Raw genomic sequence first — 16,225 nt, forward strand, 5'->3', positions numbered from 1 at the left:
ACGAAGTGGAAAAGAGCTTTACTGGCCCAAATTTATGCAGAGATTTTATACAAATCAACACTAATTACTCTTAAACTTAAAAAAAGCAAAACAAAGAAAAACCAAAAAACCAGACAGTCCTCCATAATTAAACATAGAAGAAAGGGAAACTTTTTTCTTTACCAAACTATTACTTTCAGTTTAGAAGCTACCATAGGAAGTTTTGAGACCTCATGGTGGGTGAAAATGCACAATGATTGGATCCTACCCAGAATCTGCAAACAGCTGAAGTACTTGGAGGCCACCAAGCTTTCCCAAAGCAGGAACAGCACCTGCTACTTCTCCCTCTCCCCCTCCCAAGTTTCACCATCACTACTCTGACCACTATGGTCAGAAATGAAATTCAAAACAAACAAATCCACTCCTTGTTCATGCTCACAGAAAGAGAGCAGGCGCTGGAGCTGTGAGAAGGCCCCCTATAAACTCACTGAGCAGAGCAGCTGAGACTCCTTACCGCCCTTACAGCCACTCCACCAAGAAGGCCATAAGACACCAAGCAAACATTTCCTCTGGAAGCTAGTACTGCACAGCAGACAGCAACAGGCTACATACAGATTAAGAGCAAGAACCGTCACCACCTGATGGCTTTCAACCGCCCAGCATTTCTTACAACTAAACACCAATTTTTTCTAACTTTCCACGCTCCAGTTTACCATCATTCAGGGCTGCTTATTCGCTTTCAGGCTGTTTCTTCCCACACTATAAGTACTTGGCTGGAAGAGGTTGCTTGGGTAAACAAAATCATTCAGGGCTGCTAATATAAGCAAGTTATACGATCTTGTTCATAAGGAACTTGAGTTAGAAGCCCCCCCTACCACATTATCTACTTTCCTACAAGACTTCATGTCAACATCAGAAACCTCCTAAAATTGTTCCTCCGTGCAGTTGTGACTAGCTTTAGCTATTTTGTTTTTGTACCAGGCCTTGTATTAAATAGCTTTTCTCAGAAGCCTTTATTTCCTTCAGTATAAAGAGCTAGCATGTGGCAGATTTAAAGGCCAATACAGAATATGATTACTCACATGACATATAACCATGCCCATGGAATTCCTTACCAGAAGACACAAATTTCTAATATCCACAGCATGGGTTTGATGGAGACTGGACAGAGGGTTTCCAAACAGAAAACGCTCAAACTCATAAAACTCCTGAGTGACAAATAGCTCAAATTTGGAAGAGGACTCAAGGAAAATATCATACATGCCTGCCCTCTTCTTGTACTCTTCCATTACAACAGAGATACTCCAGGTACATCCACAACATGTTTATTTCATTCAAGGTCTCAAAACACTTTCCTGCAAGGGATCAGCCACACGTGATGCATCACAGGAAAGCTGCCTAAAAGTCTTACTAATGTCTTAAGGTCTACAGTAACCAAGCAATCCAATAGGTGAAAATCTAAATAATTTTAACTGTTTTGTCAACTCTTACAGAGGAATGCAAAATTGGAACAGTCTTTGCAATTGAGAATGTTTGGGTTTTTTCCTTATCCCAGGCCCACCAGTTTAAAATTGGCAGTCCCACAGGTGCTCAAAAACCTAAAACTTGCCCCCCCCAACCCCTCAAAGAAAAAAAGTCACACAACTAGAAGCAATCCCAAAAAATGCTTAAATCTTGTCCTATATGCAAATACTATATTCCTGTAATCTCTACATTCATGGAAAGCTGTTTATTCTCATTGCCCGGAACTCCTCTTCTTCAGTTCATTTTAAACTTTTTCACTGTCTTCTGCTTTTTACATTAAACAGAAGTTACCCTGTTGAGATCTTTAATGACTTCTTCCCACACCTCTGGATCAGTTGTTAATCCTCATTTTCCTTGAATTACTACCCCTTCCCAACAATCAGATACGTGTCTCCTCCTATTCATTTGCATGAATGTCATCTTCTGTTTCATTTCTTTCTCTACTTGCACCTTCAATCATGTAATTTGTAAAAAAAGAAAAATAATCGTAATCCACAACACAATTATCTAAGGACCCCACAAGGCTGTGTTCTCTTCTGGCTCCATACATTCTCTTAGAAATCTCATTGGTAAACATAAGCTAAGCTTTTATTCTGACACACTACTATCCACTTCCCATTCAAGACTACTTCCCTTCCACCAAAACCAAGTCTCAGCGTCTAGCGATCTCTCAGACTTCTAGTGGCCTGTTCAAGGTCAGAGTTCTTACCTCCCTCTCTCATCCAAAAGCGCTCCCTTAATTAGCAGGTTTGTTACTATCCAGCCTACAGCCACTTAGTTTCCTAACCCAAACAAGCTTCAAACTGATTTTTCCCTAAATTCTTCCACCCACAGTTTGGATAAGCCTCATCAATTTGTTCTGCAAAACAACTGACAATCTCAGGTAGGCTTTTACCATCTTGCACTTGTATTATTTCAACATCTTTCTCTCTGGCCTTGAGCAAAACAAAACAAACCCACCCGCACAGACTTATCCTGGTCACATCTATGCAGACTGCTTCTCCAAAGGACATTTAACTTGCCAGCTGAACCATGCCACTGAGGAAAGAGGAAGTGTACACACTTCAGACATTTATCTCCCTGCATTATAGGGGATAAACATCTCCCCTGCCCGAGAACAGTAAACAATCTGTTGGTTTTTCTAGGAGGTTGTTCAGAGAAGGAAACTTTGTCTCTTCCCAGACCAACTACAAAGGAAAACAATCTTCTATTTCTGACACTACTTATTCATTGACTCCCCTCCAACTAACCAAGCCAGCTACTTAGTTTTGCTTTAAAAAAGTTACATTCCAACCCTGCTGCATGGCCGCTTGAATCAAGATGCTGACTTCAACTGCTAAATGATGAGCACCAGTAGGATCTATCACATACTGGCTAGACTTTCATGGAAACACCTTCACACGTTTTCCTACATTAGGAAAAACTTTGTCCAACACTCTGCTGTATTGTGACACCTATAAAGACACTTGACATCAGCTACACTAGCTATGCACCGAAATCACACTGATCCACATGGTCTCATTTCTTTGTACTCCATCAGTTTCCTTGCATTATATTTCTAATTGGAGCCAACTCAGATGTATTTGCTTTATCCTACACACAAACAATACTACTAATAAACAAAAAACCTAGACAACTCTCAAGTAACAAGGCAGTTGCTAGTAAAAAATGTAAGCATTCCCCCCACCCCCGTCCATTTCCTGCATTTTTAACAGCTCTAAACAAATAGAGGCTGTTGTAGTACCTGGGACTGCTTCAGAGTATGATCGAAGGAAAATAAGGAGTTGGTTCTCCATTACCAACTTAATTCCAGTCACTTTAAGAACTGTCATTGCATTCCCAGATAAAAATAACAGACTCATGGTATCTGGCAAGATTTCTCCCCTCCTGAAGTGGGTCTGCAGTTGGAGGTAGAGACTGAAAATAGTATTGTGATATTAAAAAGATATTTATTTCAGAAGCAGATATTAATCGAAAGCAATTAAGATCAGGGTGCGGGGAAGCTTGTTGCAACACTGCAACTTTTAGCAGCATCTCTCCTGTCTCAGCTATGTGCTTGGTTATAGGACACATTTTATCTTTATTTTAACAGCCATATGGAACAGGGACTTGGGCGAGGTGAAGGCCCTAATAGCAGGTACAACATATTTTCAGAAGGAATCTCCTTCCTGCTTCAACCCATCACATTGGAAGTCATCCTGTATAGTTGAAAACTCCAAACTCCCATCATGGCTACATAAGCAAATGGCTTAGTTAATGGGCACAAGAGAGACACGACAGGTTTGTTCCTAAAGCCAAAGGTTATCAAGGAAGACTAAGACGTGTGCAACACTTCTCTATCCATTGAGAGAACAAAGCAAGTAATCTCAGTGTTCCCTGAAAATTGCTGCATGCTTTTTAGGCAAGTAGCCTATCATCTGACTACTGTCAGTTAAAACTGCAATTCCTTCTGAATTGGGTTCACTTCTGGAATTTCCTTAGTTTTGAACAGACTACATGTAGGATCAATAAATATTGAAAACAGAGGAACTACATTAAGACTCGCCCTACAAGAAATTCCCTACTTTCTCAATAACATGAGCACTGTTTCAAATTTCAGAGAAATGAACTTCAGCTGGTCAATAACCCAAACACTCGGGAGTTCCTATAAGCACCATTTCTCAGCTCTAAAACAGATAATTTACTAGGTCTATTAAAGAAAAACTTCAACTTAGTAACACAACTAGATCCAAGCAGCATGTAAAACAGAAGTAAAAAAGTCAGCTCTCTCCCTGAGCCAAAGCTGAACCACTAATTTGCAGTCTCTGCTGACCAGACCTGAATATATATTTCAAATTGCTTATTTAGCACAACGATTTCAACCAAAACCAGGTCTCTCCTAGCAGAACTGGAGCTGACCTCCACCTTGCTGTACAGTATATGAAGCTGAATCCTGTCAACCTGAGCTCCCAGCCAGTGATCTCATACCGATAGCTCATGAGTTCCTCCATCTGCAGGCATCTGTCTGTTAATTTATTCAAGTGCATCTACAGACATACTTACACCAGATTTGAGACTAAAGACTTCAAAGAATCATAGAATGGTTTGGGTTGGAAGGGACCTCAAAGATCATCTAGTTCCAACACCCCTGCCACGGGCAGGGGCATCTCCCACTAGACCAGGTTACTCAAAGCCCCATCCAGCTTGGTCCTGAACCCCTGCAGGCACGGGGCATCCACAATCTCTCTGGGCAACCTGTTCCAGTGTTTCACCACCCTCACAGTAAAGAATTTCTTCCTAATATCTAATCTAAATCTACCCTCTTTCAGTTTAAAACTGTTACCCCTCATCCTATCACTACACTCCCTGATAAAGAGTCCCTCCCCATCTTTCCTGTAGGCCCCTTCCCAGAGCCTTATCTTCTCCAGGCTGAACAATGCCAACTCTCTCAGCTTGTCTTCATAAGAGAGGTGCTCCAGCCCTCTGATCATCTTTCTGGACTAGTTCCAACAGGTCCATGCCTTTCCTGTGCTGAGGACTCCAGAGCTGGACACAGTACTCCAGGTGGGGTCTCACGAGAGCTGAGCAGAGGGGCAGAATCACCTCCCTCGACCTGCTGGCCACACTTCTTTTGATGCAGCCTAGGATGTGGTTGGCCTTCTGGGCTGCGAGTGTACATTGCCAGCTCATGTTGAACTTCTCATCAAGCAACCCCGAAGTCCTTCTCGTTAGGGCTGCTCTCAATCCATTCTCTACCCAGCCTGTATTTGTGCTTGGGATTGCCCCGAGCCACGTGCAGAACCTTGTATTTGGCCTTGTTGAACTTCATGAGGTTTGTGCAGACCCAACTCTCAAGCCTGTCAAGGTTCCTCTGGATAACATCCCTCCCCTGTAGCGTGTCAACTGCACAACACAGCTTGGTGTCGTCAGCAAACTTGCTGAGGGTGCACCCAATCCCACTGTTCATGTTGCCAAAAAAGATATTACAAAGCGCTAGTCCCAGTACCAACCCCTGAGGAACACCACACATCACTGGTCTCCACTTGAACAAAGAGCCATTAACTGTAACTCTTTCAGTGCGACCATCCAGCCAATCCCCTATCCATGAAATCCATGTCTCTCCAATTTAGAGGCCAGGACGTCATGCGGGACAGTGTCAAATACTTTGGACAAGTTCAGATAAATTATGTCATTTTTACTTGCCTTATCCACCAATGCTGTAACGCTGTCCTAGAAGGCCATGAAATTTGTCAGACACAATTTGCCTTCAGTGAAGCCATGTTGGCTGTCACCAGTCACCTCCTTATTTTCCATGTGCCTTAGCACAGTTTCTTGCACTTTCCCTCCACCACTAGCTTGTCTCCTACTCTTTTGTTGGTACCACTGGTTTCCTGGAAACAAGCTGCAAGGGTAGATTGGTAAGGCAAAGGGTGTGTTTAGACTCCAGTAGAGAGCCGGGACCAGGAGCAAGAGCCCCTCCTTGACTCCACCCAAGTTAAACCACATTTGTCTCCCATAGCCAGAAAAGAGCATCTAGATTCAGTGCTGGAAAAAACTCTTATCGCCCTGCTGCCAGCCACTGAGTACTACTGCTAAGAGATACAATTCCCTAATCAAAAGGCAGCATGTCCTCAAGCTAGAAAGGTAACTTTTAGTGAAGACATGGCAACAGACAAGCTGGCTCTCTTGAACTTAGTATCTCTGGTTAAATCTGCAAGCTCCTCATGAGCATGACTGATAGGCACAGAATCACAATATTCACCAAAAAACCCAAAGCTTGGGGATAAAAAGTAAGAAGAAATACTAGTTCAAGAAAACACTGTCTCACACATGGTTTTGAACATACCAAGCTGATCTTTTACTGTTACTTAAGAACTTGAAGACGCATTGGTTGAAGACAACCTGGTTTACTTTGATTAGAATGGATCAGCAACATGCACAAAACCACATCTCAGATGAGGCAAGACAGTTCTGTACTGGCCCAAAATTGTATCACCTGGTCCACACTGAAATTCAGTTGCCCTTTTTTCCTAACTTGTAATCACATTTGCATATTCACAAATAACTCAAACTTGGTGAAATACACACACAAAAATAATAATAAAAAAATCATGCTTGCCTACAAGTTCAATGTAGTATATTTCATAATTATAAACTATTATTTATATTTATATATTTATATAAAATGATTCCTGCAAAAGCAAAACAGAACTCAGACTTGAGACAAGCCTTACTACATCTCTGATAAAAGGCTTGAAGAGGAGGTGAAAAACAGGAAGAGCAGAAGAGCAATATTGCAGATGAGGAGAAAATAAGAAGAGTAGAAATATACTATATTGCTTAGAGAAGAAGACAAGATAACACATAGGAGAGACAGAAAAGGAAATGCACAGACCAATGCAGGAAGCCATATACTGTGAAAGAAAAAAACTTGTGGGACAGCCCCATGACAGGGGCTGCGGTTACAACAGCCAGACAGGGTGTGATAGAACACATGAAGAAGAAACCAGTCTCTCCAAAATCCAGCACCTTCTCTTCAAATTTCACAATGTGGGTAGTACTATGTGCCTAGCCATACCTCACAGGCAGACAACAAAATCACCTTGCTTAACACTGTACATCTGCACAGAGGTCATAGTTTGCATTAAACCCCCATTCTCTAGTCAAATAACAAATATTACTTCCAATCTTTAGCGACATCTCTAACAATTAAGCAATATTAAAAAACCAAATCAGGTGAAAGTAACTGTCCTTTAATTTGTTGTTCCCACTACAAATGCTATGATCTCTTGTTTGGTGGGGCAGGGAGAGGGAGGGATGGAAGAAAAGCAGCAGGGGAAGGGAGAGCATGTTTCCAATGCCCAGCACTAGGGCAGTTCATGTTTTTCTCTCTTCGTCAGCAACTCAATTTGCGCAGGCAGTCACCGCCCAGTGACAGGCAACACCTGACTGAGTGCTACAAAAAGCACTGGCTTCACATGGACACTGGCTGTGCCATCCATTCATTTTCCACTTTCTCTGGAACCACAGTTCCCCTCCTAAGTGAGGAGGACGCACCATCTTGTAAAACAGAGCCTACAGTATGGCTTGTCAGTAAGTCTCATGTACCACAGTCTGCAGTGTATTATTCTAAAGCACATATCAAAGCTCCTCAGCTCTTAAATGATAAAAAATTCCTGCCTGTAGCAGACAATTAAATAGCCAGCAACAAGTCAGGTCTTCTTCCATGACTCCAACAATCACTGTAACATTGTCAAAACTGAAAAACACTAGTTTTTGAGCAGTTTGCAGGCAATGGTTCTTGCCCCTCCTAATAGCAACTATGTCCCTCCCGTAGCCAGTTCTCTACACTGGGCCTGAGAGCATCAGGGTCCTAATATGAAACACTCATCACAGTAAGCCGGGGGTGGGGGGGTGAGGGGTGGAGAAAACAAAAAAGAAAACCCAAGCAATTCTGCACAGCAATTCTGCAGGAGGCTTACTTTCCTCAATCCTTGCCCTGTTAAACTAATCAATAATTTTGTATAGTACAAGAAACAGAGCTTCCTCCCCCCCCAACCATTGTAAAATAGTAGATTACTATTTAGCCAAGGAAGCTGATTTAAGAAAAATATTTCTTGAGGTATCTTTATTGTTATAAAACTCCTGAAAGTTTTGTATTTTGTATTACTACTATAATGGATATCTTTGTGTTAACCCTGTAGAAACATTCAACATATCAAAACAACTGAGTGCAGCAGAGCACAAATAGTGATCATGCCACCTCTTTGACCTCCACACAGGTATTTTTTCAGCTCCAAAATTAACTTTTGCATACATAGGGAGAGAGATACAGGAAATACTGAGGTTACAAGTATGTGAACAGAAACTGACTCACCACAGTTCTTTGCTTGTTGGGCAGGAAGACTCTAACAATCGGCTTCTGTGGAGACTTAGGGTTATTCCGTGACATATCAGCAGGGTTTTGATAAACCGAAAGGGATGAAGGTGCTACAGAGAGGCTAGAGGAGGAAGATGATGCAACTGTGTCTGTTGAAGCCGAACTGGAGACAGAGAAATCTGTTCCATTCCCCATGGATTCCAATAACTGCTGTTCTCTCTGCTGTAGAGCATCTAGTTTGCTGGTGTACTCTTCATAGGCCTATAAAGGAAGAGTAGCTGTTTTAATGAGGTAGTAGCCTCAGACAAAACCAGAAATCTAAATTCAGAATGAACATGAAACAAAACACATTCTAAACTAATTCATATTTCCCAGGAATATGAACAAAATGGTCTAGTCAATTTTTTAGTAGGACACAAAGAAGAAATGGCTCTCAATTCATTATGTTAAACCTTCTGAACCAACAACTAATTTTTTAATAGACTGGATAAGTGGATAAAAAAATCATGTCACAATTTCAAAGCATCTGCACTAAATTGTCTAATTCAAAACTACTTTAAAGAACACAGCAATCTTTAACAAATGTTGTCAGCTGCACTGCCAAATTACTGTGCTACAGCTAAATTTATCATTCTGTTGGAATGACAGCTAAATACATCTAATGCAATAATTAAGAGAAAGCTGAAATCTGCCTTTTACCTTCTGTATCTGACAACTCACCTGGCTCATTGTTCAACATCATCTCTGGCACTACCATTTCATACCAGATAGTAGAAAAAACTTTCTTTCAATCAGAACACAACTAAGTTTGCCCTGTTACAAAGTCATCCATAACATGTAAAAGCGATCCTTTGAAAGAATTTTTTAACATATGCATGAGATAAACTTGGTGGAAAATAAAATTAATGTAAAACCTTATTACACATAGACCAAGTTTCTTAAACAAACAAACAAACAGAGTAACATTAAATTTTTCCATTAAGTTTTTATTAAACATAGCCAAGGTAAACATTACTGCCAAGCTCTATAATACAAATATACAACTAGTATACATTTTTGTTTAAAATTTGTTGCAATCAACTTTGTCTTTATAACAAGAAAATTTTGATCTGTATCCAAGTATCAGAATTAGTACGAAGTACCTTCAAAAATCTGAATCGGTTAAAGAATGCGTATTTCATGCTAGATAAGCACATCATTGTTAACCAAGGATGCGTTAGACCCTTACAGACAATAAGAAGCAAAAATCTTACAAACCCAACATCTAAGCAGTAGGGATCAGAATTTTCTACTTGGCTCTCTGGCAAGACCAAGATCTATGCCAAGCTGCATAAATTTTCAATGCCACAGAGGATATATTTATGTAAGAGAAAGATACTCCTTTTTTTAAAGTTGCTGTCCTCAAGTTCTCTGTGCATAACATGTTGCTAATTGAAGTTATAGGAGAACTGAACTGACCAAAAAGTCTGCAGGGTCTACATGTGGGAAAAAAGTATTAAAGTTAATAGAAAAAAATAACCAGCATGCAGCAGTACTGCCACAAATACTACCTTTTACCATGAATTTAGTTCTCTGAGTTGCATGTGCGGGTTCACCGAACCCAGGCTGGGTTTGTCGAGTAAACAGTGGTTGGCCACCTGCTTTTCATGAAGGTTTAGCATCCCCCAGGCTGGATCTGTGTTCAAAATTTGTGTCATTATCCCCACAGTGTTAACAGAGAATGGTAATTTGACAGTGAGGACTAAGAAAGAAAAAGCCTTTTAAAGTACAGTGGTGAACATTAGAATTTCAAATTCTAAATTTTATGGGTTCCATTTTTAGTAAATGGACATAAGTTGCAGGAAACTGAGAACTACTTACTATTTCTTTTGAAAACCAAAGATGTCTAACATTTCACGAACGGGCCCCAAACTTGAAAACTTAAAACCAAAACATTTTCACTCTAGCCCAACTCTATTGTCAAATGTAAATTGAAAGGTTACCCAATTATAAATAATGTCATTTTTTGCCTGTACAGTAACACAAGTGTCTCTCTCCTACTTCCAGGATCAACTTTTCATGTAAATTCCGGTAAAAGCTCCATGTGTCAAGAATTATTTTCAGTAAACAAAAATTTAGAGTCATAAACTGTTACCATTACACCAATACTTTTCTAAATACTTACTTCCTTTTCTCATGAACATTGCAAAATATTATTTGAACACATGCAACATTACATTGCTTCTGGATACTTGCGGGTCTAGTTCCTTCACAAAATTACACACATCTTTCAAAATACTCAATCCTACAATGTTTACACTGGCAGCTTAATCTGTCACTAATGCAAACTCAAAGTCAAATGATTTATCTTAAGAGAATAAACAATAAGCATGGAAAGCTGGGAACTGCTGCTGGCTTTGGGTTCTACAGCATTAAATTCTGCATGAAAAGCTCTCTTTTTTATGGAGACAAAAGCTCTCAAGTATTATACTGTTAACTCAATGTCATAGCAGAAGATCCTGTAATAAAACATAATGGAACTAGAAATGCATCAGTAGACTGAAAATACATTTTTCTCTTTTGAAAAAATAAATTCTTTTTACACAGAAGGAGCAACAGTACATGCAGCAGAAACAGAATATCTCCAATCAAATCTCTTTTTCACCAAGATTAAGTACTTTGGCGAGACATTGGTTTCAGCTGTTGACTAGCGCCCATAGACCTTACACAGTCAAGAGCACCAAGTCAGAACATAGAAGTATCCTGTGGAATTAAATTGAAAGAGCTGACCAATGGCAAGTATTTCTAGCTGAAAGAAAGATTATGCTGCAGAGTTGGCCTATCTACAACAGAGACCTGCAGTAGCATAACCATATTATGAGACAGGCACCAACAGCTACACAAACCTTCAAGTCAGTCACGGCCCTCTGGGTCAACTATAAGGTTGATTTCTAACCTTGTTTTTCAAAAATAAACTAAAAAATTAAAATTAAGTTTGTACAGTGTCTTCATTATAAAGATTAAGCTGAACATCCAAGCAATTCATTAAATTAAGGATTTTAAAGGCATTTCATAAGGAAAAGTTTATGAAATCCAGAATGAAATCGATTCAGTTTACATATTCCCATTAAGAAGTGAGTTTTACAAGAAAACTTAAAACTGTTTTACAAGAAAAACTGTTTTACAAGAAAACTTAAAACTGCCTCTCAGCTTGATATAGAATCACAGGAGAAAAAAACTAGAAACAGAAGAGGTTGAAAGGTAACCCTGGAAGTCATCTAGTCCAAGCACTTGTTTAACAAAGAGCTAATTTTTAAGTTCAGTCAGGCTGCTCAGAGCCTTGCCAAAGCAAGTTTTGAAAAGCCCTGAAGGATGAAGACTCCGCAACCTTTGGCAACAAGTTCCAGGGCTCAAAAACCATTCTCATGATGAAGAATCTTCTCTTATGAAATTCACTCGATGTGATGCTGCCTCTTCCCCTTTTGCATGTCTGAAAAGGGTCTGTCCCTCTCTTTAGGTTGCAAGAGCCTGCAGGTTCCTTCTTGGCCTTCTCTTCTCCATGCTAAACACCATCCCCAATGCAGTCCCACAAGTAGCAAGTAGATGGGTCCCTCTTCGTGCTGGCTACACCCTTGCTAATGCAGCCCAGCCTGCAGTTTGCTGCTGTTATGGTGAGGATGGGTTACTGACAGCTCAGTTCGTTGCTCACCAGCCATCCCTGGTACTTCTCCTGCAGAGCTGCTACCCAGCCAGCCACCGGCCCGAACCCATGGGCACCCACCTTGTCCCAGGGGCAAGATACCACATTCGTTTTTGTTGTTGTGCTGCTTCTTGTCATGAGGCTTCTGTTCTTCCAACTCCTCCAGCTTGTTTATGAGTTGCCAAAAATAGAGTGTCTTTAATAATGTACATTGTCCTCAACAAATGTATTTGTTTGCTGTATCACTACTGGGCTCCCATTTTAGTGTGAATTTACAGTATTTCACAAAGTTAAAGGAAAATACATATTTGAAAAGGAGACAGATTCAAATTAGCACGTCATCAATCTACACGTGGCTATGTAAAATAGTTAATTTTAATTACATTGCATATCAGTATAAATGCATATCATATCATAGTCTCATACACATGAGAATACTCCTTAGGCTTCAGCTAAGCAAAATGTATAAAGGCCTGGTAAGCTGCCCAGTCCATCTAAAGCATTAGAAGTTGGCATGTTTAAATACAGTGTATATACACACCATAACAGAACTGCTGCTCACTCAGGAGCAGCAGAGTTAAAGGTACTTCTTAAATGTTGCAACCTACTGACAATATAAAAACTGACCTCAGCAGTCAACACTAATTGCATGGTGTTACACAGATGTGCCAAAAGGGTTCTGTTGACAAGATGAGGACATGGGATTTTCTCAAAAATATGCGTACTTTTTTATTACATATTATTTATACTATATTTGAAATTTGCTTTCTGGGGCCCTAACCAGGCTATACATTCTAGTAATAACTTCTAAGAAAACAAAAAGCAACAATTAAATATATTTTTTTCTAATTGATATGGGAAAAAAATCAAGTAGCAAAATATGGTTTCTCCTTCTCCTGCATCCTACCACATCTGGTTAGAAACTCAGTCTAAACTCAAGCAGACCAACTGGTTTTACCATGCTCTCTCCCTTCCTCATCAACGTTAGATAATATCTAATGCCACACATGGCAAGACTCTCAGGAGCCTAAACAACAGTTTCCTGGTCTTTGAAACTGAGATTGTGTTTCTATTTAAAAGATGTCTGACCTTTTAGGCTGTTGATCAAATGCAAATCCCACTAAGTTAAATGGGAGCTGAAGATAGACAGCAACGTACGTCAGGACTTCTTCATTTAGTAAGACTCCTAAATCTGTACTTAGTCTAACTTTAGACACTCCGTTTTTGGTCCAACATATTTGATCAGCATCTGTTAGGAGCCTGGTAAAAATTAATCTGAATTTCCACAGAGATCTGCCGTGTTTCTCAGTGCCTGCATCCAGAGTTAGCATTCTCCTGGAATACCACAAACAGTCTGAAATAACCTGAGATTCAGCACTAAGATCCATTTCTGACTGTATCTGCCTGCTGTTCCAATAAGCATCCTTTAGATCAGCAAAGAGGTAATCTTCTTTAATTAATTAATTTGACCTCCTGCATGGATTCTTCAGATATACAGGCATAGAAAATTAAATACTCTCCTGAAATTCAAAAGCCAAACTCTCAAAAATGGCAACAGCAAGGCCTCTGAATAAAATATGTTTAATAGTCCAGGAAAAGAGAAAGCTAGAAAAAAAACAATCACAGTACTTTGGGACAAACATACCTCTATCCCCCGATTCTCATTTTAAATTACTTCCAAGAGAAGGAGTAGGAAAGATGATGATTCCCTTATGACAATACTAGAAAGCTGACTAAGTTTTAAACCTTATTTTGATACTGCTATCATTCTATCTATGCATTTGTATACTGTTTTATTTTGTGTGGAGTCCGAATAAAACACAAAAAAGCAGGCAGCTTACTCTTGTACTGTTAACTGAAGTAACAGGTCCAGGATGCAACTTCATACCGCACAAAGAAATATTTACATGCAAATGAGCTAATACTGTTCAATTAACTTCTCACGAATAAAGTGTTCACAGATAACACATAGGACACACAATGCATTTTGGAAGTTTAAATAGGTAAGGCCTCCCTGAACAGTCATTAAGAGTCCGCAAAGGCTAATAAATCTGATTAAGTCATTTAAGCACGATCTCTCCTTTCTAAGTGTGAGCTGACTGCTTTTGGCCAGTCTGGATCTGTACAACCCGTTTCAATTTGTAAATAACATTTGTTGCCAATGCTAAGTTGAAATGCACAGATTTTTATTCTCCTTTCCCTAACTTAGGTTATCCTTTTCATCAGCACTTCATTGGTAGAGACAAAAAGAAAAAAAAAAAAAAATTTTGATGGCCATTATAGAATACCCAACTGCATACTTTAACCATTTTTGCTCTCCAATTCCCAGCTTTTTCCCAGTTATCATAATATTAGGCTTCTTTGCAGTAAAGATTTCCAATATTTACAATGCTTAGACAAACCCTTAAGAAAAGGGTTTTTCCACAGTGAATCACAAACTGTGTATTTTGGGAAACAGCACTTCAAGGACAGATGTAACGCACTAAGAAATTATGTGGGAAGACAAAAATCATTGATGTTTTCAGCTGCTGTGATACAGAGTGCTTCCAAAGAGTGTGGTAAAACCTACCAAGGAGCTCCTGCATCCTCTTTTCCAGAAGAAAAGTAAATGCTATTAGCGATATTTCTACATGTACTTAGTCAAGCAGTTATTTCAAATATTTGACAGTGATTTCCAGGAGTCTGTTATACACTCAGGAGTCTCTCTGCAGCTTTGGTCTCTTTCCTCAGGCCCTACTTTCCTGCCCAGAGAGGAAAGAGACAAGCTACCCGCTCCCCTCCAGCTTCATCCTACGTGGGCATGGAACACCTCTCCAACAAGGACAGGCTGAGAGAGTTGGAGTTGTTCAGCCTGGAGAAGGGAAGGCTCCGGGGAGACCTTATAGCAGCCTTCCAGTACCTAAAGGGGGCCTACGAGAACGTCGTGGAGGGACTTTTTACAAGGATATGTAGTGATAGGATGAGGGGGGGGGAGTGGCTTTAAACTGGAAGAGGGTAGATTTAGATTAGATATTAGGAATAAATTTTTCACTCTGAGGGGTGGCGAGACACTGGAACAGGTTTTCCATGGAAGCTGTGGAGGTCCCATGCCTGGAAATGTTCAAGGCCAAGCTGAACGGGGCTTTGAGCAACCTGGTCTAGTGGGAGGTGCCCCTGCCATGGCAGGGGGGTTGGAACTAGATGATCTTTAAGGTCCCTTCCAACCTAAACCATTCTATGATTTTACACTCATAGGCAGCTGCACACAAAGCAGCCTGAGCAGGCTTGCAGGCCTTATTCCCCATGCTCTACAGTCACCTTTTTAAGGCCATCACTGAGAAGCAATTCATACGCCCAATTCCGAATACCCCCCTCTTGCAAGAATAATTAAATACATGCTGAATTCAACATAGGACACGTCAATCACTTTTGGTATTTCAAGAAATCCATTTCTCTTTCATAGTCAATTGATGAATCCTGAAATGATGGCTGTGACAATAGCTGTCAGTTTTAAAGTTCTTTGATGTAAAATGCATCGAACCCCCCCAGAATTAAAAAAAAAAAAGTCTGCCACAAGACTGTGCTCTTGCAGATGAGCACAGAAACAAAAGCTTGTTAGCTTCTATTTTCCTGACCAACTGTAGCTAATGCAGAAATAATTTTTATTTTTAAATGAGGTATATGGTTTATAGTCAATGCACAAAATTTTACTACATCCTTTGAATGCTCAATTTTCAGAATTAATTTTCTTCTTCAGTTCCTCAGCTTTCCTTTGCGCACTTCTGCTCCCTCAATCCCTTCCTTTCCGCTTTTAATTGAAATGCAATTTTGTCACCAGGTTCAACCACAACTTTACTTGACAGGTCTACAGACGCAGATCCAGCACCAGTCAGGCGCCAGCACGAGGGGTGCTGCAAATTCTGTGAACATGAGCAGTTAGTAAAACGTGTAAGAAACTCAGGATATAGAGCCAGACAGGAGTACAAAAGAACTGAACAAATCCCATTGTATTGAAACTCTACACACCAGAAGATGGATGGATAGCTGTCAAGCTTTTCATAGGTAGACAAAAAGGCATGGTTTTGCAGAAAGTGTTACAATAACAAACTAGATGTTTACAACAGTGGAAGGCAATATGGGTGAAAGTAAAAGTGTTCATTTGCAGGTACTTATCTAGCAATTAGCTTTGGCTAATTCCAACTTTT

General features: G+C 40.0%; 1 protein-coding gene across 3 annotated transcripts in view; it reads right to left on the reverse strand.

The window, feature by feature from the left end:
• BRAF (B-Raf proto-oncogene, serine/threonine kinase) overlaps nt 1–16,225 on the reverse strand; it is a gene marked incomplete at both ends in the record, with an annotated part of 74,729 nt that overhangs the window by 40,425 nt on the left and 18,079 nt on the right. For all 3 annotated transcript variants that reach the window (XM_082495524.1, XM_082495523.1, XM_082495522.1), the window contains one exon: nt 8,360–8,623. In XM_082495524.1, the coding sequence (XP_082351650.1) occupies nt 8,360–8,623 (264 nt within the window). The remainder of the gene's footprint in view (nt 1–8,359; nt 8,624–16,225) is intronic.

Source organism: Vanellus vanellus (genome assembly GCF_965231255.1).
Source record: "Vanellus vanellus genome assembly, chromosome: 1".
Classification (NCBI taxonomy): domain Eukaryota; kingdom Metazoa; phylum Chordata; class Aves; order Charadriiformes; family Charadriidae; genus Vanellus; species Vanellus vanellus.